The sequence below is a fragment of the Camellia sinensis genome, chromosome 2, assembly GCF_055761805.1.
Source record: "Camellia sinensis isolate YWXY chromosome 2, ASM5576180v1, whole genome shotgun sequence".
Taxonomy (NCBI): domain Eukaryota; kingdom Viridiplantae; phylum Streptophyta; class Magnoliopsida; order Ericales; family Theaceae; genus Camellia; species Camellia sinensis.
Genome location: NC_138962.1, coordinates 82,735,011 through 82,759,127, shown reverse-complemented (window position 1 = coordinate 82,759,127; position 24,117 = coordinate 82,735,011). Strand labels below are relative to the sequence as shown.

General features: G+C 37.7%; 2 protein-coding genes across 3 annotated transcripts in view; one reads left to right on the top strand and one right to left on the bottom strand.

Moving 5' to 3' along the window:
- Positions 1-24,117, bottom strand: part of LOC114272159 (sucrose nonfermenting 4-like protein) — a 35,177-nt gene that overhangs the window by 1,847 nt on the left and 9,213 nt on the right. Inside the window, exons 7-12 of one of the 2 annotated variants that reach the window (XM_028213830.2) lie at positions 17,156-17,290; positions 16,688-16,832; positions 16,421-16,594; positions 900-963; positions 688-757; positions 406-498 (exon numbers count right to left, since the gene is read on the bottom strand). In XM_028213830.2, the coding sequence (XP_028069631.2) occupies positions 406-498; positions 688-757; positions 900-963; positions 16,421-16,594; positions 16,688-16,832; positions 17,156-17,290 (681 nt within the window). The remainder of the gene's footprint in view (positions 1-405; positions 499-687; positions 758-899; positions 964-16,420; positions 16,595-16,687; positions 16,833-17,155; positions 17,291-24,117) is intronic. The other variant, XM_028213831.2, reaches the window with a different exon arrangement.
- Positions 8,255-9,441, top strand: LOC145820154 (uncharacterized). Its single transcript, XM_082914951.1, has 3 exons — positions 8,255-8,484; positions 8,582-8,700; positions 8,793-9,441. Exons 1-3 carry the CDS (start codon positions 8,340-8,342, stop codon positions 9,255-9,257), a joined length of 729 nt encoding a protein of 242 aa, XP_082771077.1. The 5' UTR covers positions 8,255-8,339; the 3' UTR covers positions 9,258-9,441.

Here is a 24,117-nt window from a genome sequence, read left to right as displayed (position 1 = left end):
AAAAAAAAAAACCCACAAACTTGCTCAGCCCTGTACCATGCAGCCCCGTGGGTGAAAAAGGGAGGTTGTATTCCCTCTAACCCCACCCCCCCAAAAAAATAAAGTAATAATAATAAGAAAAACACCGGATCCCAGCTTCCATGTGTCAGAAAACACTGACAGGTTCAGCCAAAAGTTCGCAAGAGCAGTGTAAAGAGATTCAGTTTTTAAGTCTGGCAAGCATGGAGATGCATGTGTGACTTAGGATGTACATGTTTCGGCTGTTCACCTAGAGACCATCTTTGTGGTGTGATCCAGTGTAACGCAGCTGGTCTTGAATGGCCTTGTGTTTGCATGTGGGTTTAGGAGTGTAATTAGGTTGAGATATGTAAATGGGTCTATGAGTTGCAGATGACTATGGATTACCATTCTGGGGAGTATCACAATTAAGTTTTCTTGCCATTGCACATGTATGCTGATGTCCAATGTGCACCAACTGGGTGAGGGTTCCATGGCTTGCTGTCATGTTTATATATTGGCACATTAGTTTGGGTGACAATGCAATGACCTGATATCCCTTTCCTCTTGTTCTTCAATAAATATGACTGTCCTTAGTCTCTCAATTTTCATCAAGCATAAACAAGTTTTAGAATTAATGAAGACACTCGAAAATAGAGTTGTTTAGGAAAGCAACTTTTGAGCAATTACCTGATGAATACTCATTTCATCAAGGCGAATCTGTGCATATGCCCTGTCTTTTGCCAAAGCAGTGATGTCACTGTCAAAAGAATACAAAAAGATACGACCTTTAATTACGATATGTAAAAAGTTCAAATCCATACGGATTTTTTCTTTGATAAGTATATCTATAGAGATACTCCATAATAAGTAAATAAATAATGCAGAGAACAGAAGATTACCTTCGACAATATATATCCAGCAATGAGTCATTATCATCCACTATAGGTATCGAACTAACTTCAGCTGCAATAGAAGGTGCAATTGCATAAGAAGAGATGAAAATGGTAGAGAATTTTTGCCAGACGAAATTTTGAAATATTTTGTAAACATGAGAGTGAAGCATGTAACTGAAAGTCATATAGAACAAAACCACTAACAATGCAAAGCCCATTACATTAGCTAATGGACAAGAGATTCTATTCATAAATTCTTCATTCATCTAAGAACACCAATCCACAAGCTCATTCACAAAAAAGCAATGATATGATGCTTTCTCATAAATTTTATTATAAGATGCAATAAAAAAAATTAGGTAAAGAATTGATAAAGGAACTAAAACATCATCAAATAATATACATCCTGTTGGAACAAAGTTATCATGGAAGAGAGAGTAGATCGCTTTGAGTAAAAAATAAGCAGCTTTTCTTAAGATGATATTTACCCTGACCAATTATTCATGGTATGCATTGGGTTATCGAAAATTTGCCTTTCATATACACTAAAGCCCAATCCAGACTGCATACCACATTGAGGAGAGCTAGCAAAAAAATCAGTGAGAAGAATACTAGTTTACCAATAAGAAGAAGACGGACACGTGAAACAAGACATAAAAGCTTCGGTAGTAATGACAAAGTGAGTGCTCTATTTATAAACTTGAAGGTGTCTCATCATACATGTCTTAAAAAACAAAGACACTACAAAATACGCATCTTTTGGAATAGATGCTTCTACAAGAAGGTGCAAATTATGAATTTAAATATCATTTAGTTAGATGGGTTGTAAGAACCCTGAATGTTTTTTGTATATTGCATTGTCTCTAATACAAAGATTACAACTGATATATATAGCAAATCTAAACCTAATCTGAAATAAGAAATAATAACCCTATACAATCAATCTGATATTCACACAATCAATCTAAAGTAGACAATAAACCTAATTGATATATTTCCATAATTAACATATATTCTCACACCCCCGCTCAAACTCAAGGTGGTTTAGCAGAAAACATTAAGAGTTTGCCAAGAAGAAATTGAAAGCGAGCAGTGGTGTGAGTCTTCGTAAAGAAATCAGCAGGTTGCAATGCTGAAGAGACGAAAGGAAGCAAGATGGAGCCAAACTGCAGATGCTGACATACAAAATGACAATCAATCTCAATGTGCTTCTTCCGCTCATGAAAGACAGTGTTATGTGCAATCTGAATAGTACTGCGATTGTCACAGTAAAAGGAGGTCGGAGAAGATTGAGAGACACCCAAATCAGTCAAGAGACAACGAAGCCAAACAATCTCAGCAGTAGCATGAGCCATAGCACGGTATTCAGCCTCGGTAGTAGAACGCTCAACAACAGTCTGTTTCTCACTCTTCCAAGAAATCAAGAAATTACCAAGAAACATACAAAAGCCAGAAGTGGACTTGCGATTAGTGACATCACCATCCCAATCAAAATGAGCATAAGCCACCAAGTCCAAAGAGGAAGTAGAAGACAATAGTAAACCCTGAAATATAGTACCCCGGAGATAGCAAAGAATCCGAACCAAATCAGCCCAATGTGTAAAACGAGAAGCAGAAACGAAATGACCAACCACATGAACAACATAGGCAAGATCAAGGCGAGTAACCGTCAGATAGACTATGCAACCCACAAGCACTCGATATAAAGTAGGATCATCTAGAAGAACACCATTAGTAGTGGTGAGCTTCACATTAAGCTTAATGGGGATATCGGAAAACTTAGTGTTAGTAAGACCGACATGATGAATAATCTCATTAGCATACTTGGCCTGAGATAAAAAATAGCTCTTGGGAGAAGAAGCTACCTCAATACCAAGAAAATATCGCAAGAGGCCCAAATCCTTCATTTCAAAGGTGCGAAAAAGATGTTTGACCTCAAAGATAGCAGAAAAGTCAGAGTTAGTGATGATCATATCATCCACATACAGTAATAAGGCAACAAATCCAACAGAGGTGTGGAGAAGAAATAAAGCAGAGTCCTGAGCACAAGGATGAAACCCAAGCGCAGTAACAGCAGTCTAAAAACGATCATACCAAGTACGAGGAGACTGTTTCAGACCATACAGAGCACGCCAAAGGCGACAAACCTGTCCAGAAGAATGGTGAAGGCCAAAGGAAGGACGCATGTAAACCTCCTTTGTAAGATGGCCATTAAGAAAAGCATTCTTAACATCTATCTGATAAAGAGGCCAAGAACGAACAACAGCGACAGAGATCAAAGTACAGACATTAGTCATCTTGGCAACAGGAGTAAAGGTCTCCTCATAATCAATACCATACTCCTGTAAAAAACCTTTGGCAACCAGACGAGCTTTGTAGCGTTTAAGAGAACTATCAAAATGAGTCTTGACTTTGTAAACCCATTTGCAACCAATCAGATTCTTACCAACAGGTAAAGGAACCAACTCCCAAGTACTAGTTTTCTATAAAGCAGACAACTCATCATTTATAGCTTAAATCCAATAGGGATCCTGACAGGCCTCCTTGTAAGACTGAGGTTCTAAAAAAGAATGAATAGTAGACAAAAACATACGATAGGAAGCAGAAAACATGTATTAGACCAACCTAACCTGTTTGGAGGATGACGCGCTCGAGTAGGATATTGGTGTGCAGCAAGATCAGAGTCGTCAGAAGCAGGAGAATCAGTACTAGCAATAGAGACAACTGGTGGAGGAAGAGCCTGGCAATGAGAATACACTAATAACGGAGGAGGGGTGGTGGGAGGAGAAAGTGAACAATGTCATGGAGACCAATAGAGATGTATTCATTAGGAGGGACCTCATAAGGAAATGGATCAATGTGAACCAAATCCTCTTTGGAAATTGGAGTAGTGATAGGAAGAAGCTGAAAGTAAGGCAGACGTTCGAGAAAAGAAACATGACGGGAGAAGTAAAGACGACGGGAAATAGGGTCGTAACACCAATAACCTTTCTGAGTAAGACTATAACCCAAAAAGACACATAGGACAAACCACGCACTAAGTTTGGTCCGATCTTTATGGGGAAGAAGGACAAAACAAGCATACCCAAACACACGAAGGAGGGAGTAATTGGAAAATTGAGAGAACAGAGCCTCATAAGGAAACCAATCAGAAAGAAAGGGAGTAGGCATGTAGTTAAGAAGAAAAGCAGCAGTAAGAACTGCCTCTCCCCAAAACGAAGCTGGAATTGAGGCAGAGAGAAGAAGAGACCTAGCTGTCTCAAGGAGATGACGGTGTTTACGCTCAGCTCGACCATTTTGGGCAGGTGTATCAGTACAAGAAGTTTGGTGAATGGTACCCAAATTGGCCAAATAATCACAGAACTCAGTTTTAAAATATTTCGCACCCAAGTCAGATCGTAACAATTTAATGATAGCCTCAAACTGTATAGTGATCATAGACTGAAATGTACGATATATTTGGTAGAAGTTAGATTTATGAGTCATAAGATAAACTCAAGTATAACGGGTGCAATCATCAACAAAGACCCTTTAGTGAGAACAGGAGAGAGTCCCCAGACATCAGTATGCACAAGAGAAAATGGAGAAACAAAAACTGAAGTACTTTTATTAAAAGGTAAAGCTAACATTTTGGCAAGTTTACACCCTCGACATTCATCAATTTGACCAGGAGAAACTTTACCCAATAAGCCTAACTGAGCTAAAGACCGTAAGCGGTCAACAGACAAATGACCTAGGCGAGAATGCCATAAGTAAATCTGACTCGACTGAGAATCTAATTGAAATGAGAAAAAAGCAACTAGAGAGGTGGATAGAGAGAGATACAAGCTTTCTACCACATAGAGATCTCCAATTCTGCGGCCGGTCCCAATCTGCTTCTTGGACACCCGATCCTGCACACAACAGATAGAAGAGGAAAAGATAACATCTAAACCAGAAGTATCAAGTTGACTGATAGATAATAAACTGACAAATAGCTGAGGAACATAAAGAACAGAGGGAATAGTAACAATAGACATGGCAGAGGGTAAGACAGACCCAACAGATAGAACAGGCATACCAGACCCATTAGCAGTATTAACAATAATAGGAGAGGTAGGGGGGATACAATTTTGAAGTAAAGAAAGGTGAGGAGTTATATGATGAGAGGTACCAAAGTCAAAAAGCCAAATAGAAGAGGAGATACCTAAAAAGGACCCAAACAAACCTGAATGAAGAGAGGTGAGAGCAGAGGTAAATGAGGATGGCTGGGAGGTAGACAGGAGATGCTGAAGCTGAGCCACCTGGGCATGCAAGGAAGCCAAGTCAGGATTAGAAGCCGGAGTAGATGCAGTATAAGCCAGTGTTGTCAAAGTCGCGCCTAGGCACAAGGCGAGTCGAGGCGCACCATCTGCGCCTGTACAGGTACCAGGCGAGGCGGCTTGAGCCAGGCGAGCGACTTAGCCGCGACTTTAGCAAGGCGAGAAAGGCGCAAGGCCCTCACCTAGGCGCGACTGAGCGTTTAATCTGTAGATCAGATCGAACGACTCAGATTCGACTCAGATGAACCTTTCGAATGGCTCAAAATCACAGAGGATCAGAACTCATGTACCATATCAGCCGAATAGGACTCAAATTAACCCTAATCGAAGTCGTCTCTCCCTCTTTCACCTCGCAATCGACTTCGAGCTGCTGGAGCTAGACTTGGTCTGCGACTACGACTGCGACACAAGAGCTGGACTTCGACTGCGACACTGGATCGACTTCGGCTGAGCAGGTTCGACTCTCTCTCCCCTTCTCCTTCTTCTTCTTCTTCGTCTTCGACACTGTCGTTCGACTTCGACATTCATTTTTTTTTTTTTTTTCCTTTTCTTTTTTTCCTTCGGCTTCGCAGGTTCAGTCCTCTCTTCTTTTTTTTTTCCTTTTCTTTTTTTTTTTTCAATTATTTGAGTTTATGTTTTTTCAACACTGGTTCAACCCATTATGATTATTACATAAATAAATAAATTAATTCATACATACATAAATAAAAAAAATAGATACATTACATTACATCCATTATGATTATATTAAAATTGATTCATCATTATACTGAAATTAATTAATTGATCATTAATTAAAAAAATAGAAAATTGATTCATGAGTTAATTAATTCATACATTCATTACAGTACATACATTGAATCATAACATTAATTAATCCATAAATTGATTCATAAGTTAATTAAAAAAATAGAAAATTGATTAATTAATTAGAAAAGATTAATGTGTTGTGATTAATAAGAATTTAATGTGTTGTATGTGTTGTGATTAATGTGATTAATAAGAATTTAATAAGAATTTAATTGATTAATAAAGATTAATCAATTTATCAATTAATCAATTTATTGTGTTGTGATTAATGTGTTGTGATTAAAAAAATAGAAAATTGGTTGATTAATTAATTGATAAATTGATTCATAAGTTAATCAATTTATTAATGTGATGAATTAATAAATTGGTCAAAGTTTTTCTTGAAAAAATAATGTAACATAGGAATGAATGTAATGGAATGTAATGTACATTAATTAATTAATTCATCATTAATTAAAAAAATAGAAAATTGATTCATACATTACATACATTAATTAATTCATCACATAACATACATTACATTCATTATACTGAAATTGTTTTTCTGTTATTTATTTTGTGTGTTGTGTAGTACGTACTATTACTAAGTAGAAAATGACATCGGAAAGTAATAGAAAAGATCCGGCGTGGCAATATGCCCATTTGGTGGAGGAGAATAATTTAAACAAGTTTGAGTGTAATTTTTGTGGTAAAATATCAAATGGAAGTGTTTATCGGGTGAAACAACACCTTGCGGGAGGTTATAGGAATGTTACTGCTTGCCCGAAGTGTCCTTCTCATGTAAGAGAAGAGATTAGAGAGTTCATGTCCAAAAAAAAGACACAAAAAGAAGAAATGAACATGTTGCCTGATTTTGATGACATGGACATGGAAGATGAAGATGTTGTTGAGATCAATGTCAATCAACACCGCAAGTTGACAAGACAAGTAGTAGCCAAGGTTCATCCAAATCCAAATCCAAATCAAAATCAAAAATGCCAAAGAGAAAAGGGCCTATGGATGTTTACTTCACACCCAATCCTGAATCAGTGGTGAAAAATCGAAGAAACCAAGCAAAAGGGAAACAAACAAAAATTGATGCAAATGACCCTTACAAAAAAGAAATGAGAGCTCGGGCACTGCAAAGATTTGCAAGGTGGATGTATGATGCTGGTATCCCTTTCAATGCAGTAAATTATGAGAGTTTTGGACCAATGATTGAAGCCATTGGCCAATATGGTCCTGGTATGAAGCCACCGACTTACCATGAAGTGCGGGTTACCCAACTCAAAAAAGAAGTGAAACATACTGAAGATTTGATGAAGTATCATAAAGAGGATTGTGCAAAATACGGGTGTTCCATAATGGCTGATGGTTGGACTGATAAGAGAGGAAGGACATTGATTAATTTTTTAGTTAATTGTCCAAGAGGAACCATGTTTGTTGAGTCGGTTGATGCTTCTAGCTATTCCAAGGATGGGCAAAAGCTATTTGAATTACTAGACAAGTTTGTGGAGAAAGTTGGAAAAGAGAATGTCGTGCAAGTTATCACTGATAACGCTGCAGCTAATGTGTTGGCGGGTAAGAATATTTCCTCATTCCTTACATCAAAATTGTTTACTCATAATTTGTTTTGTATTTAAAATTTAAAAACTTGAAAATAATAATTCTTCATTATTGTTACATTATAGGGAGGATTTTGGAAGCTAAGTATGAACAGTTGTATTGGACACCATGTGCTGCTCATTGTTTGGACTTGATGTTAGAAGACATTTTCAAGATACCTAGACTGAAAAAGACATTTGAAAGGAGTATTGCAGTACATGGCTACATTTACAATCGGCCTACGTTGCTAAACATGATGAGGCGCTATACAAATTTGAAGAATTTGATCAAGCCTGCAAAAACTAGATTTGCAACCGCTTTTTTGACTTTGTCTAGGATGCATCAACAAAAAAACAATTTGAGAAAGATGGTCACCTCCGAAGACTGGACCTCAAGCAAATGGGCAAAGGAGCCACAAGGTAAAAGAATGGCACAAACTTTGTTGATGCCTTCATTTTGGAATACTGTTGTGTTTGCCCTTAAGGTCTCGGGTCCTCTTGTCAAAGTGCTTAGATTGGTTGATACTGAGAAGAAACCTCCCATGGGATACATTTATGAAGCAATGGACAAGGCAAAAGAATGCATTGCAAGTTCATTTGATCATAAAGAAGAGAAGTATAATGAAATCTTCGAAATCATTGACAAAAGATGGGATGTCTAATTGCATCGACCTTTACATGCAGCTGCGCATTTTCTTAACCCAGAATTCTTTTACCCAAAAGCGTTAGAGGTGCAAAGAGATCATGAAGTGATGAATGGGTTTTATGAATGCATGCAAAGGTTGGTCCCGGATGTCACTGTTCAAGATTTGATCACTAATGAGATGAGTATTTATAAGGCTGAGAGTCTTTTTGGCAAGGCTGTTGCGATTAGGCAAAGAAATACAAGAGCACCAGGTAATATATTATAGACTCATAGAGTTTATTTTTAGTAATACTTTTAGTAAAACTTAATACTTGGTAACAATTATTTTTAACTAGTGGATTATCGCAGCTGATTGGTGGGCATCATATGGTTCTTATACTCCAAACTTGCAAACTTTTGTTATAAAAGTCCTTAGCCTAACATGTAGTTCATCGGGTTGTGAACGAAATTGGAGTGTATTCGAACATGTGAGTATTTAACATTCTAACTAATTTTTTGTTGAATTCAAATATTTTTTATTCTCATTATATAGAATTTAATATATTTTTAATACTTGCAGCTTCATAGCAAGAAAAGAAATAGATTGGAACAACAACGTCTCAATGATTTAGTGTATGTCAAATACAATAGAACATTGAGATTTAGGTATGACATGCGCAACACTCTTGATCCCATATCTTTGCAAAATATTGATGAAAGCAATGAGTGGTTGCTTGGGAGGATAGATGGAGAATCAGATGAAGATAATGAGCCTGTGTTTGATGATGATGATGGCTTGACGTGGGCTACTGTTGCTAGAGCTTCTAGAGTAGAAGAAAGTAGCCATGTAAGTAGAGCAACAAGTTCACGCTCAAAGGCACAACCGAGGATATCTAAACCATCAACATTGACTCCACTTCAATTAATAGATGAAGAGGAAGCGGGCTCAGATGACACAGAGGAGGAAGATGTTGAGGGATACAAATCAACTGATGGAGACGAAGATGATAGTTTGCTTGCCATTGATGTTGAGGATGATGATTGACTGACACCGACCTAACCTACCCTTTCTTTTGATATTGATGTTTTTAAGTGTTAAGTTAAGACATATATTAATATTTGTTGGATATTTATGTTTTGGATGTTTAGTGTTTATGTTTTTATTTTATTGAATGTGGATTATTTGATCTTTGAAAATTGGAATGTTATGTAATATGCACTTTCATGGCTTTATACACTCCAATTGTCTTACTACTATGAATGATTAGTCTATATTAATTTTTCTATTTTTTACGAATACTGTGCGCCTTACTTCAATAAAGTCCGCGCCTCGCCTTGCGCCTTGCGCCTAGGCTCCAAGAGACCTTCGGCGCCTTAGTGCGCCTTGAGCCTTTAAAAACACTCGTATAAGCAGCAGGAGGTCAAAACTGTGTTTGAGGTGGCTGAGAAGACTGAGCAGACTAACGTCCCTTCTTGGGACAGTTATACTTCCAATGGTCTTCTGATGGCAAAAAACACACTCATCAGCGGCTAGTGGCCCCTTCTTGGGCTTCGCATTGCCCTGAAGCTAATGAGGTGGTGGGGTCGACAACAGAGAAGGCTGAGTAGGAGCCAAGAAGACAGATAGAAACAGAGTCTGACTGGCTGTCTTAAGACGGGTGCATCCATAGAGGGGAGAGGAGACCGATGAAGGATGCCACCACGGATAGCCTCATACTAAGAGGAAAGAGCCCTTAAGAACTGCACTAAATGACCTTGTTCTCGAAATTTAACATAAGCGTCCAGTGCCTTGAGGGTAGATGGTTCCATGAGAGCCAACTGATCCCAGAGACTTGTCATCTCAATGTAAAAGTCCTGAATAGATTGATCCCACTGACGAGCACTCTGAATAGTTGTTTCTAACTCATACCGTTTGGCAAAGTTGGACTATTGATACACACCTAATAAATAGTCCCACACCTCCTTAGCTACTGTATTTGGAAAACATCATTCCAATACAGTCATCCACAGAATTATTAAATCAGGTCAGATCTTCCGCATTATCACAATCCCAAGTGTCACAGAAAGTCAGATATCCTTCTTGTTTCGGGTCCAATGGACAAGAAACAGAACCAGAAACATAACCCTATTTTTTCTGACCAAGAAGAAAATTCTTCATAACACTAGCCCAATAAGCATAATTGGCACCAATGAGTTTACATCTAATGGCTTGGATTTTAGTATTCGTCATTGTAATAAACTAGAAAGGCGTAATAAACAGACAAGTATGGGGCTTTAGTGCAATAATCCTGAAATAGGGTTTAAATAGAAATACCCAAGTTGAATTAGAGAGAGAGAAAGAGAGTGAGTGAAGTTGAGAATCTGAAGCCGAAGTCAAGGAAGAGAGGCCTCTGGAGAGATAGACCTTTGTGAGATAGCTGCGAATCAAACGGAGATCGCGAGAAAGAGAGAGACCTTCGCGAGATAGATGTGACCACGAATGCGAGTCTGGAGAGAGAAAAGTCGCGACTCCGATGGTGACAAACCAAACAAACCAGAAAGAGCTGATGGTGATGACCCAGACAAACCAGAAAAGCTAACACTTAGGGCTGATCACGAACTAGAAGAACCAAAGAGGGGTCAAGCTCGATGACCCGTCAACCAGTGAACCACGACGGCGACAAGCGAAGCAGCTAGGGCTGAGGTAATGTAGCCCTAGGGTTTCGAACCTTGCTCTGATACCATGTAAGAACTTTGAATGTTTTATGTATATTGCAATGTCTCTAATACAAAGATTACAACCGATATATATATATCAAACCTAAACCTAATCTGAAATAGAAAATAATAACCCTATACAATCAATCTAATATTCACACAATTAATCTAAAGAATAATGCTTGGGACCCCCTTTTGGGGGTCACCCCCTCACCCCCCTTTGCCACGTGGCAGGGGGTGATTGGAGGAGCAGGAAAAAAAAGAAAAAGAAAAAGAAAAGGAAACCAATGAGAGAGAGAGGGGGTCAAAGGGGGTGGGGGAAAAAGGGGGGATAAATCATTACTCTAATCTAAAATATACAATCAACCTAATTGATATATTTCCATAATTTACATATATTCTCACATTAAGGTGTTCCAACCAATTGTTCAAAAAGGTTTGGATGTTTGTCCCTTGCAAGTCTGTCTCTGATAAAAAATTTCATAACCAAATGTCTCTCCCTTTCATTGTCATTTAAGGCTATGGAAAGCGGTCGTGCCTCTCAAAGTTAAAGTCTTTATGTGGACATTTGGGCTTTACAGTGGGTATCACTGTCTTCTTATGGGACTACTGTTGGTAGGGGTGAAATCGGTTCGGTTCGGTCGGTTTTTTCACTAGTTTTGCACCGAACCAATCATTTCAATTTTTCATATTTGTGAACCGAACCGCCCAGAAAAATGACATAAACTGGTGCGGTTCGGTTTATTACGGTGCGGTGCGGTTTTTTCGGTTTTTCGGTTTTTTGGCCTTTTTTTCCCCTAGTTGGGCCTCACATTTTGGGCCTATATTTCTATCAATTTTGCATAAAATTTAGGCTCAGGCCATGTAATTCCTACATAGGTTTGGGGCCTCACATTTTGGGCCTATTAATATTATATAAGTCGGTTCGGTTCGGTTCAAAAAACCAAAAAACGTAAACCGAACCGAATGTACAGAAAAACATAAACCGAACCGAACCGAATGATTGAAAACTTAAAACACCGACCGAAAACCGTTCGGTCCGGTCGGTTCGGTCGGTTCGGTCGGTTCGGTCGGTCCTTCCGGTTATTCTTTCACCCCTAACTGTTGGTGTCATGTTTTAAAGCCACATCAGTTTCCGACAGCATCTTGACCATAAATATTGGCAAAGTGGAAAAGGAAAAACCTTTCAGATGGGAGCAATCTTACACTTCTTAAGAGTACTCTAGTGAGCTTACCCATTTGTTTTATGTCTAATTTACCATCCCAATGCCAATGGCAAATAGAATCGAAGAACTTCCAAGGAATTTCCTATAAGAAGCCGCAAATTATGAATTTAAATATTATTTATTTGGATAGGTTAAGGTGTGCCGTCCAATTGTTGGAAAAGGTTTGGGATTCATCACATAGGAACTTTTAATCAGTCTTTGTTGGGTAAATGGCTTTGGAGATATACTTTTAGAAAGGTGGCTCGCAAGTTTTTTCTTGATAAGATAATTGATAATCCAAATGTCTCCCCTTTTCATTGTCATTTAAGGATTTGGAAAGTGATCGTGCTCTCAAAGTTACAGTATTTATGTGGACATTGGCCCATAATAGTCTCATAACTAATGACAGTTTTCATAAGAGGAGACCCAATTGCAATCTTTGTCGCCAATTATGTGTAAAGCAGATGATGAATTTTTGGATAATTTATTTTTGCATTGCCTATTGGCTTCATCTTTATGGCATTGGCCTTTTTAAATGGTGAGATTTGTTGGGCAGCTCCAGTATTGTGTTCCCAAATGCTTTTGATCAATTTCTGGGGTTATGGGAGCAACGATAAAGCATTATTTTTGTGGGATTGTGTTTTTATGCAATTTTTTTGGGTTATTTGGTTGGGAGCCTAATGCTAGGATCTTTAAGGATTCGTTTGAAGAGGTGGATTCTTTATGGGTAAAGTCTGTTACCTGACATCTTTTTAAGTTTCAGTGTCCAACCCTCTAGAGGAATTCCACCTTCATCTTTAGAGATATGAGGGCAGTGTGCGATCTGTAGTGTGAGATTTTGGTTGTTCTTTGTTTTTCCTTGTCCTTTCTTGGAGGACTCCTTGTTCTCTTGTACCTTTTCGTTTTTTTCTTTTTTTTTTTATAGATTCTCTTTTTTTGCTAATCAAAAAAAGGGAAGTGGCCTGTGGAGAAGACTAATGACATGCAAATGTGGGGCATGGGAGAGGGGAGGGGGATTGGACAACCAAGGAGGTAAGAAATCCACACATCACAGATTTGTGGAAAAAGATCAAGAATGGTTGGGATGACTTCATTCCCCACGTGAAGTTCATCATTGACAATGGTAAAGAGGCAAGGGTTTGGAAGGATATGTGGTGCAAAGACATCCCTTTTTAGTCACTTTTCCGTACTTGCATAATATAGCAGGGAACAGGAAGGTCTGGGTCTTGGACTATTTGAGAATCTTGGACGATGGCATGGTGTGGGAACTTCGCTTTAACACAGTAGTAAAAAATTGGGAGCTGGAGATGGTGGAAGATTTTTTTTTAGGCTCTACAAGGTACCTAGCCGTAGACAAGGGAAGATAGAATGATGTGGAAATCCTATGATAGAAGTTTTTTGTTAAATCTTTCCATCACCTTCCTCTTGGTGACATTGGAGCTTGCTTTCCATAGAAGAACATTTAGATACAAGGGGTCCCAATGCAAGTGTCCTTTGTGCAGCCTGAAGTTTTGGAGGCTATTCTAACCATTGATAATTTGGAAAAAAGGGGAAAGATACTTCCCAACCAGTGTTGTATGTGTAATAAAGCAGAAGAACTGGTGAACCACCTCCTTTTACACTGCGAGGTGGTTTATGAGCTTTGGAGCATGAGTTAAGTGGTTTATCTTTTTATGAGAGTTGGTATGGGAGTTGTCATTCTAAAGGGTCCAAAAGGCCTAGAAGGTTGCTCTATTTTTCTTGAAGTGGTGCTTGTGGAGGGGGCAAAATAAAACTTCTGAGAAAGCAGAATTGGGAATTCACAGAATCAAGGAGACTTTTACATTACTTCCATTTAGGATGGAAGGAAAATCTTGGATTCTTCTTTTGCCTTTATTATGTTCTCTAGGAGCCTGTTTGGTTAGCAGGATTAATAGTGAGGGGATTAACAATCCATGATATTAGTGTAGGATTGGTTATATAATTCCAATTATATGTATATCTTGCGTTATTAGTTGTAGGATTAAACAATGGGTCAATTTTGTTGAATAAAATGGCCATTGGAATCTAGTCCGAATAATAAAATTTGCAATCAAACAATAGAATGTGAGTCCCGTGGATTAATAATCCCAATCCTATGCTATCATCCGCTCAATCAAACAAGCACTAGAGGTATAAAGGTTTCGCTCCTTTTGGTATTTTTAATACAATCATTATTCAAAAAAAAATCTAACATTTCACTAAAACAACAAATTAAAGACATTTGAACATAAATAAATTTTTAATTCAATTATCATTGATGTAGCTAACAGCAAAAGTTGAAATGATTCTTCAAATTTATCCTCTTAATTTTATTTTTTATTTTTTTCTGGGGTCTTGTAAAGTTGGCATCATTTTCCCGCAGTTGGGGAAAACTTGTTTTTAAGTGCCAAAATAGTAAAGCACTAATATTTTGCAAGTGCACCATATAGTGATAATTCAACTGCCTCATCATCCTTGCTGGAGGCAAGAAAATTTAATATTTGAGCATCGTTTCTGTAACATCTTTTCTGTAACACAACACACCATCGAACTTGTATACAATGATTTTCTTTTTGTTTTTATTTTGTTGTCAAAGTAATATTCTTTTAGGAAAGACATCCTTAGATTCATCAAGAATTTGAACAATAGTAGTTTGCTTGGATCTCTTTTGGCTCTTGTTTCATGCAGTGTCTTCTTTTGGCGTTATTCTATTTGCACACCACACTTTGTCTTAGTACACACCACTTGTACCATTTGGATATCAACTTCCGAACAAAATACAAATGTTTGGATATCTACTTCCGAACAAAATACAAATGTTCGGATATCTACTATTGAACAAGATTTTTGTTCGAACCATTGGTTTTTGTTCAAAACTTGATATTCGAATATTTTGTTTGTTCAAAAGTCGATATCCAAACAACACAAATGGTGTGTACCGAGATAAAGTAAGGTGTGTGAATAGAATTACCCCTTCTTTTGTCATATTGTTTTTTTTTTTTTTCAGAAGATGTTTATACTTCATAGTGGGTTCTCCTTTAATATCCTTATTGTTCATTAGATTGACTTGATCTATATTTTATTTGTTCTTTAATTTTTTCTAAGCATGAGCTCAAAGAATCCTGATTCTTAGCTTGAGGCAATTTTCGTGATTGAGCTTTTGTTAGAGAATTAGAACTAGAAGTTGCGGCAAAAAATGGCTATAAAGATGCATTTTTTTCCCTTTCATTCTTTAAAAAAGTCAATCAATCATATCATTTATGCATAGGACAAGCTGAGCTATCTCTATGCCACTTTCATTCTATACATGTAAAATCTTCCATGATGTGAAAACATTGTGGTGAAACCTAAAGCTCTGATACCCAGCTGATGTTGTGGAAAGATCTAATATATCCAAATGACAAACAATCAAATGAAAGAGAAGAGAGTAGAAGAAAGGTAGAGATTTAAGCTCTCATCTCACTAGAGCAAGAAGAAAGACTGTTCTTGGTTTAGATTCTAGTGGATTTACGGAGCGTATGTGGCATCTCACCCAACAAAAACACTAAAGGCTACAATAAATCTTTTACCAAATCATCCATTTATTTCCCCAAATAAGAAGTTATAGCTCTAATATATAGAAAGACCAAAAGAAATTACTTCACTACCAAGTATTTCAAAGCTAAAGAACTTGAGGAGATTACTAGTAGGTTCAGGTTGGTTGCTGACAAGTAGCATTCCAGTGGGTAGCTCACAAGTACAGACAACTTGTAAACAACCAATTGATAACTATTAAAGCAAGTGACAAGAAGTCAACAATTATCCCAGTCATGGAGGTTCTTCAAGCCTAATTAAACTTTGTTTATCAAAATATTCTAGACTAAAATAATAATCAATAAATAAATAAAATACTGTTTTCGCCTAAATATAGCAACTTCACTTTAAAACAACAAATTAAAGACTCCTAAAACATCATAATTTTTATTCAATGGAGTTTTCAAGCTGCTGCTGTACAAAAGTTAATTGGATTCTCCAAATCTCTCTGTCCTTTTGTTAAATTTTTTTTTTATTTTCTTCATTGTTAGGTCTTCAATGCTGAGCATTAGATATGCACTAAGTAGGCAATAATGAAATGCATTGTATGAATAAACATTGGCTAAAACCAAAATAATGTTTGATTAAAAGAATTGAGTCTCTTTCCTTCTTGCTTTTTAATAAAATTCTTTGTTGATGCTCAAAAAAAAGATTAAAAGAATTGAGTGATTTGATTCCAGAAACATTACCACCGAACCCCAGAAAATGTATTTAGGAAAGAGAGGAAAGTCACCTTGAACAAACAAAGACAGGGCAGAACTAAGAGGGGCATTTGGTCTCAGCATTGCAAATGACTGTCCATTAGATTCCCCAATTTTCGGAACCCATGTACCCAGAGGAAGCAAACAAATTGGTTGTTGAAGGATAGGCAAAGAGCTAGAAGAATGTCTAAAATGCCTGCAAATACCTGAAAAGCAGGTCCACATGTTAGTAACAAATCACATGCCCTCAACCAGCACACCAGGATAAAAAAGAACAAAAAAAAAAAACAGAAGCTTACATTTCAGAATCTCAGAGAGGGAAGCCAGATGTAATAGCTGTGGAAATGAACCATCCTGTGAAGAAGAATGGATAATGGGAACTGTAGCCACCTTCTTTTGCAAAATTTTTAAAGCAACATCTTTTAGAGAATCATAAGGTCCAGCCTGTATTACGGTAGTAATAAATATTAGAACAGAAATAGATCCAAAACATTTTAGACAAGGGTACTTGGATTCAAAGGAAACCCAAGGTTCTTCACTATAAACGACAAATAAAATTCAAATAAACATCTTTACACAATCTTTAAACATCTTTTCAAGAATATTATGCTCCAATGCAAAAAATGAACCAAACCCTAGCAATATACCTCATGTTGTCATTACCCACAACACATGTACTACCCTTCCCTCATTACGCAGAAAATGGTAGAGAAATCAACCATTTCCATGCCGCAGAAGGATGGCACATCAATACAAGAATCACTTACATGTATAAGACATCTTGGATATGATCTGCCACTGCTATCGACTTGTCTGTTAAGATGTGATTTTCCCTCTTTCCAAGCTGATATGGAATGAGTGTCAAGCTCTTCCTCCGTCAAATTTGATCCATGATTGCCAAGCTGGAATTTAAAAAATTAGACAGCATTAGCTATGAGATGTGCAAACGGACTTCAGGAAAAACATAGATGTAACAGCTCATGTAAGCAAACATTAAATAGCAGACAACAGAAATAGCATGAGGTTTGCAACAAAAAATTTCCTTCCTTCCAAAAGAAATATATTGATGGCTGCAACTCTGAAGCTTATATAATTGAGATTTTCAACAAAAATGTTGGGGAAAATTACTCTTCAAAAAGAGAAGATAAACTTTAGGAATCATATCCACACAAAAAATGCACAATGATATCCTACAAATGAAAGGAACAAGTCCTACACAACTAAATCTTGTCATCATATAAGATTTTGTTTAGGGTTGCAACTAACATGGTTTGCCAAATGTTTAAATCAAGGTTCAACAACTGTGAAGCATGGATATGAGTATGGATGTGCTATGGGTAAGCCGATAAGATAGAATCCAAAAAAAAAGAGAGGCTAAACTACACTCACCTCCTGTGAGGTTTGAAAAAAATACAGTTAGCCTCACTTTTGACATAATTACATTGACATCCATTTTAGTAAGGCTAACGTGACTGAAACCAATGCACATGGTTGGTAGGCACTGAAATAAACAAAGATAAATGTACATTTTAGTAGAAAAGAGATTGACAACATCATTTTTACATTCACACAACTAACGAAATATTGATGAAAAACGGCCTAATTGTTATGTGAATTAAAACTTCAAAGGAGATTAGTGTAATTATATCAAAAGTGTGGGGCTAACTGTATTTTTCCCAAACCTCGTGGGAGGTGTGAGTGTATTTTACCCAAACAAGAAAAAAGAAAAAGAATACACGTATGGGTGTAGTATGTCCATAAAAAAAAATATATACTATAGTAATTTGAGTATTGCATGATATATAACAATTTAAAAACAATGCAAAAAGTAGTTAAAGCAAGATAAAAATTAAAGTTTAACACCAAAATTAGTAAGGATCCAACACACACAATCCAGAGTTTGATGCCAAAATAAAGGTACATTGAACCAGTTTAATGCCATTACATTAGAATATATGGAATCTTCTATTTACAACACGAATTCAACTCTTTACACCCACTTTCCCATTGCACCCATTGAAAAAATTTAAAATTTTAATTTTCTCTTTACACCCTACATAATTCTTAACACATCTCCATCCCTATCATCACACCTTTTCTTTACACCCACCTACTTCCTCTCTCCTTTCCCCTCTCTCTTTTCCATCTTTTCCACCACCACAGATGAGGATGAAAGTGGGTGGAGGAACGAACTGATAGGTGGTTGGCATGGTGGTGGTGTGGAAAACCACACTTTCTGAGATTTCATTTTTTTTATTTTTGTTTTTGCATTCAAGCTTTTGTAAACGGGCCAAACTTGATGAAATTAGTCACATTCAACCTTAGTTGTCCAAACAACAATATGATGTTTGGCTATTCAACGAATCAGAGCCCAACGGAGTTTCAACTCCATTTTTTTCCAAACAATACTAAACTACATCAAAATAACAGAAAAGCACCCAAACATCTCTTAAACAACATAATCTTGTATAAAATCTATTCACAATTATTATATATATTTTTAATTATGATTTTTTATATTCTTTTTTTCTTGTTGTTTGTTGCTATTTTTCTTCTTTATGTCTTATGGTGGAGGTGTTGCAGGTTGCAGAGAGGTGGAGGGAATAACAGAAGGGGTAGAGGGTGTAATGAGTTAAATTTGTAGTATACACGCACCTCAAAATAATGGAGATTCAATCTACCCCTCCCACAACCCTAAATTGGGTGTAATTCTTTTTAATCTAGTCGTGATAAGAGCATCCCAAGTTCTCTACGATCCATATATTGGAATCCATTTATTTGTTTTATTAAAAAATAGACGCAATATATATTTATTATGGTACCTTAATAGTTTCTTAAGAAAATGCATTTAAGCGTACCCACATAAGTAGCCGGTGCATACCCAAGACATACTTGAGCCATATCCAATAATCAATTTTTATTTTTTTAAAAAATTTGGTTAGATATTTTGTGTATCCAAAACACACGTACCCGCGCCAAATGCATACTCGGTACATGCACGACATCATTTTTGGAGTACCCATACTTCATAGGTTAGCAATGAAACTAGAGCTATAGATGCACATCTAGAAAGAAAAAAATGAAACCACTGAAGACCAAAGAAATTAAACTTTGTCTTGTAAAAGTTTTTCATACTTTCTTGTTTCTTTATTTTTTTTTTTTTATTGATGTATGTTGTTGATCCTCGTGGGGGGTGGTAAAAGAAATAGAGGAATGCCAAGGAGAACTTGAAATGACACGATTATCTTTAACTTAATAAACGATAAAACAACAAATAGAATCAATTGGAAGAAATGAATCCATGCAGCCATGTTTAGTAATGATGCGTTCCATTCTCTGTCATTTGAAGAGAGGGTCTGTGAAAATATATGTATATATGGCATACTTGTGTATATTAGGAATTAGACAAATTAGGCAAGATTGTGGTAGTGTAAATAGGAATGTATTTCCTTTTTCAATCGTAGATTTAGGACTACATAAACTGATGAATTGTTTGTAAATAACACAAGTTGAATATACGAGTTTATTCAGAAACTTACATGGTATCAGAGCAACACGATTGTTGATCTCGTGGTGGCTAGGGTTTCGCACAATCTGGTCTCTCCGTCTGGCTCTTCATCTCGCTTGTCGTCACCGACTCCCGTCACCGACTCCCGTCTCTCTCTCGTTTTTGGCTCACGACGTTTCTCTCTCTGACGGGAAGGTCTGTTGCTTACGACCTCTGCCTCTTCTGGTTCGCTAGGTTCACGAAGGCCTCTCTCTCTCTCGAACCTCTGTCTGACGCGAAGGTCGTTTTTGGTTTGTGTTTGGTTTGGTTTGTCGCTCGACCTCGAAGCTCTTCCTCAATCTCTGTTCTCTGCCCTAGCTTGACTTCTGATTCACACAGCATTGAACTTGTTAGGTTATTCTTGGTTTATTACAGTTTGACCTCTCAGTTTTCTAGTTATTAGACTTGAACTTTTGGTTTGGCTATTTTGCTCTATTTTGGGTTATTACACTTGAACTCCTCAGTTTTCTGGTTATTATTATGATGTCTCTGGCCTCGGATGAGTGTGCCTTCTGTCATCAGAGGGGGCCATTGGAAGTATCACTGTCCCAAGAAGGGATGCTTGTCTAGCTCATCTTCTTAGCAGTCTCGGACCCAGTTTTGCCCTTATTCTCCGAGTAATTTTTAGGCTCCTGCCAGTTCTACTGCATCTGCTCTAGCTCCTGATCCTGACTTGGCTTCCTTGAGTGCTCAGATTAGTCAACTTCAGCATACACTGTCTACCTCCCAGCCATTCCCGACTACCTCCATTGTTTCCTCTCTTCATTCAGGTTTGCTTGGGACTTCTTCAGATATCTCTTCGTCTGTCTAGATTTTTGACTCAGGTGTCTCTCATCATATGACTCCCCATCTCTTCTTACTTCAAAATTGTACTCCCCTACCCTTTTCTATTACTGTTAATGCTGCTAATGGATCTGATATGTCTGTTATATCTGTTGAGTCTGTCTTACCGTCTGCTATGTCTGTTGTCTCTATTCCATCTGTCTTTTATGTTTCTCAATTATCTATCAGTTTATTATCTATCAGTCAGCTTGATGCCTTCAGTTTTGATGTTATCTTTTCTTCTTCTATCTGTTCTGTGCAGAATCGGATGTCCAAGCAGCAGATTAGAACTGGCCGCAAAGTTGGAGACCTCTATGTAGTAGAGAGCTTGCATCTGCCCATGACCACCTCTCAAACTACTTTTTCTTCTTTTCAGTTAGATTTCCTGTCCAATCCTTTCTACTTGTGGCATTCTAGATTAGGGCATTTGTCTACTGACTGCTTACGGTCTTTAGCTCAGTCAAGTATATTGGGTAAAGCTTCTCCTAATGAACTTACAGAATGTCGGGGGTGTAAATTTGCCAAAATGACAGCTTTACCTTTTCATAAAAGTACTTCTATATCTGATACACTGTTTTCTTTAGTTCATAGTGATGTTTGGGATCCTTTTCCTGTTCTCACCAAAAGGGGTTCTGCATATTATGTGTCATTTGTTGATGACTGTACCCGTTACACTTGGGTTTATCTTATGACTCATAAGTCCGATTTCTATCAAATATACCATACCTTTCGGTCTATGATTACTACTCATTTTGGGTCTATAATTAATGTGTTACGATCTTACTTGGGTGGAAAATATTTTAAAAATGAGTTCTATGAGTATTTGGCCAATTTGGGTACCATTCACCAAACTTCCTGTACAGATACACCTGCCTAAAATGGTCGAGCCGAGCATAAACACCATTATCTCCTTGAAATAGCTAGGTCTCTTCTTCTCTGTCTCAGTTCCAGCTCCATTCTGAAGGGAGGCAGTTCTTACTGCTGCTTTTCTTCTCAACCGTATGCCTACTCCCCTTCTTTATGGTCGGCCTCTTTATAAGACTTTGTTCTCCCAAATTCCTAACTACTCCCTCCTTCGTGTGTTTGGGTCTACCTGTTTTGTCCTTCTTCCCCGTAAAGATAGGACCCAACTTAGTGCCCGATCTGTCCTCTAAGTCTTTTTAGGTTATAGTCCTACTCAGAAAGGCTATTTGTGTTACGACCCTGTTTCCCGTCGTCTTTATGTCTCCCATCATGTTTCTTTTCTCGAACGCCTACCTTACTTTCAGCTTCCTCCTCTCACCACCCCAGTTTTCAAAGAGAATTTGGTTCATATTGATCCATTTCCTTTTGAGGTCCTATCTAATGAGTACATCTCCACAGTTCCTCCTGAGCTTGTTCCATCTTCTCCTCTTGCTTCACCTCTGGCTGCTTCTTCTCTTTCGGTTTCTTCTCCTCATCCGTTGTTAGTTTATTCTCGTTGTAAGGCTCCTCCTCCACCAGTTGTCTCTACCCCTGCTGCTGATCCTCCTGCTTCTAACGACTCTGATCTTGCTGCACACCGATATCCTTCTCGAGCGCGTCATTCTCCAAACAAATTAGGTTGGTTTAATACATATTTTTCTACTTCCTATCGTACCTTTTTGTCTATTATTCACTCTTTTTCAGAACCTCAATCTTACAAGGAGGCCTGTCAAGATCTTCATTGGGTTCAAGCTATATAGGATGAGTTGTCTGTTTTACAGAAAACCAGTACTTGGAAGTTGATTCCTTTGCCTACTGGTAAGAATCTAATTGATTGCAAATGGGTCTACAAAGTCAAGCCTCATTATGAAAGTTCTCTTGAGCGCTACAAAGCTCGTCTGGTAGCCAAAGGTTTCACACAGGAGTATGGTATTGATTATGAGACATTTGCCCTTGTTGCCAAAATGACTATTGTCCGTACCTTGATTTCTATTGCTGTTGTTCGACATTGGCTTCTCTATCCGATGGACGTTAAAAATGCTTTTTTTAACGGTCATCTCACTGAGGAGGTCTACATGCGTCCCCCCCTGATCTTCTCCACTCTTCTAGACAGGTTTGCCATCTTCGACGTGCTCTGTATGGTTTGAAGCAGTCTCCTCATGCTTGGTATGATCACTTTCAAACTGCTGTTACTGAGCTTGGATTTTATCCTTTTGCTTCCGACTCTACTTTGTTTCTAAAACATACCTCAACTGGTTTTGTTACTCTCCTACTCTATGTGAATGATATGATCATCACTGGCTTTGACTCTTCTGCTATCTCTGAGGTCAAGCAACATCTCTTCCGCACCTTCGAAATGAAGGATTTGGGTCCATTGTGGTATTTTCTTGGTATTAAGGTTGCCTCTTCTCCAAAGGGCTATTTTTTAGCTCAAGCCAAGTATGCTAATAAGGTTATTCACCGTGCCAGTCTTACTGATACTAAGGTTTCTGATACACCTATTGAGCTTAATATGAACTTAACTCTACTGATAGTGTCCCTTTGGATGATCCCACTTCCTATCGCGAGCTTGTGGGTTGTTTAATTCATTTGACTATCACTCGTCCTAATCTTGCTTATCCCACTACCTATTGGGCTGCTTTGGTTCGCATTCTTCGCTATCTTAGGGTTACCATATTTCAAGACTTACTGTTGTCCTCTACTTCCCCTTTAGATTTGGTGGCCTATGCTGATTCTGATTGGGCTGGTGATGTTAATGATCGCAAGTCCACCTCTGGTTTCTATATGTTTCTTGGCGATTCTTTGATCTCTTAGAAAAGCAAGAAACAAACTGTTGTTGCTCATTCTACTGTTGAAGCTGAGTACCGTGCTATGGCTCATGCTACTGTTGAGCTTGTTTGGCTTTGTTATCTTCTCTCTGATTTGGGTGTACCTCGGTATTCTCCAACCTCTCTCAATTGTGACAACCGCAATGCTATTCAGATTACTCACAATACTGTCTACCATGAACGGACCAAACACATTGAGATTGATTGTCACTTTGTCCGCCAGCATCTGCGGTCTAGCTCTATCTTACTTCCTTTCGTCTTCTCGGCTTTGCAATTGGCGGACTTCTTCACCAAGACTCACACTACCGCTCGGTTTCAATTTCTTCTTAGCAAACTCTCCATATTTTCTGCTAAAACACCTTGAGTTTAAGTGAGGGTGTGAGAATATATGTATATATGGCATACTTGTGTATATTAGAAATTAAGCAAATTAGGCAAGATTGTGGTGGTGTAAATAGGAATGTATTTCCTTTTTCAATCGTAGATTTAGGGCTATATAAACTGATGAACTGTTTGTAAATAATACAAGTTGAATATACAAGTTTATTCAGAAACTTACAGGGTCCTCTTGAAACTAGTGTTTCTTACC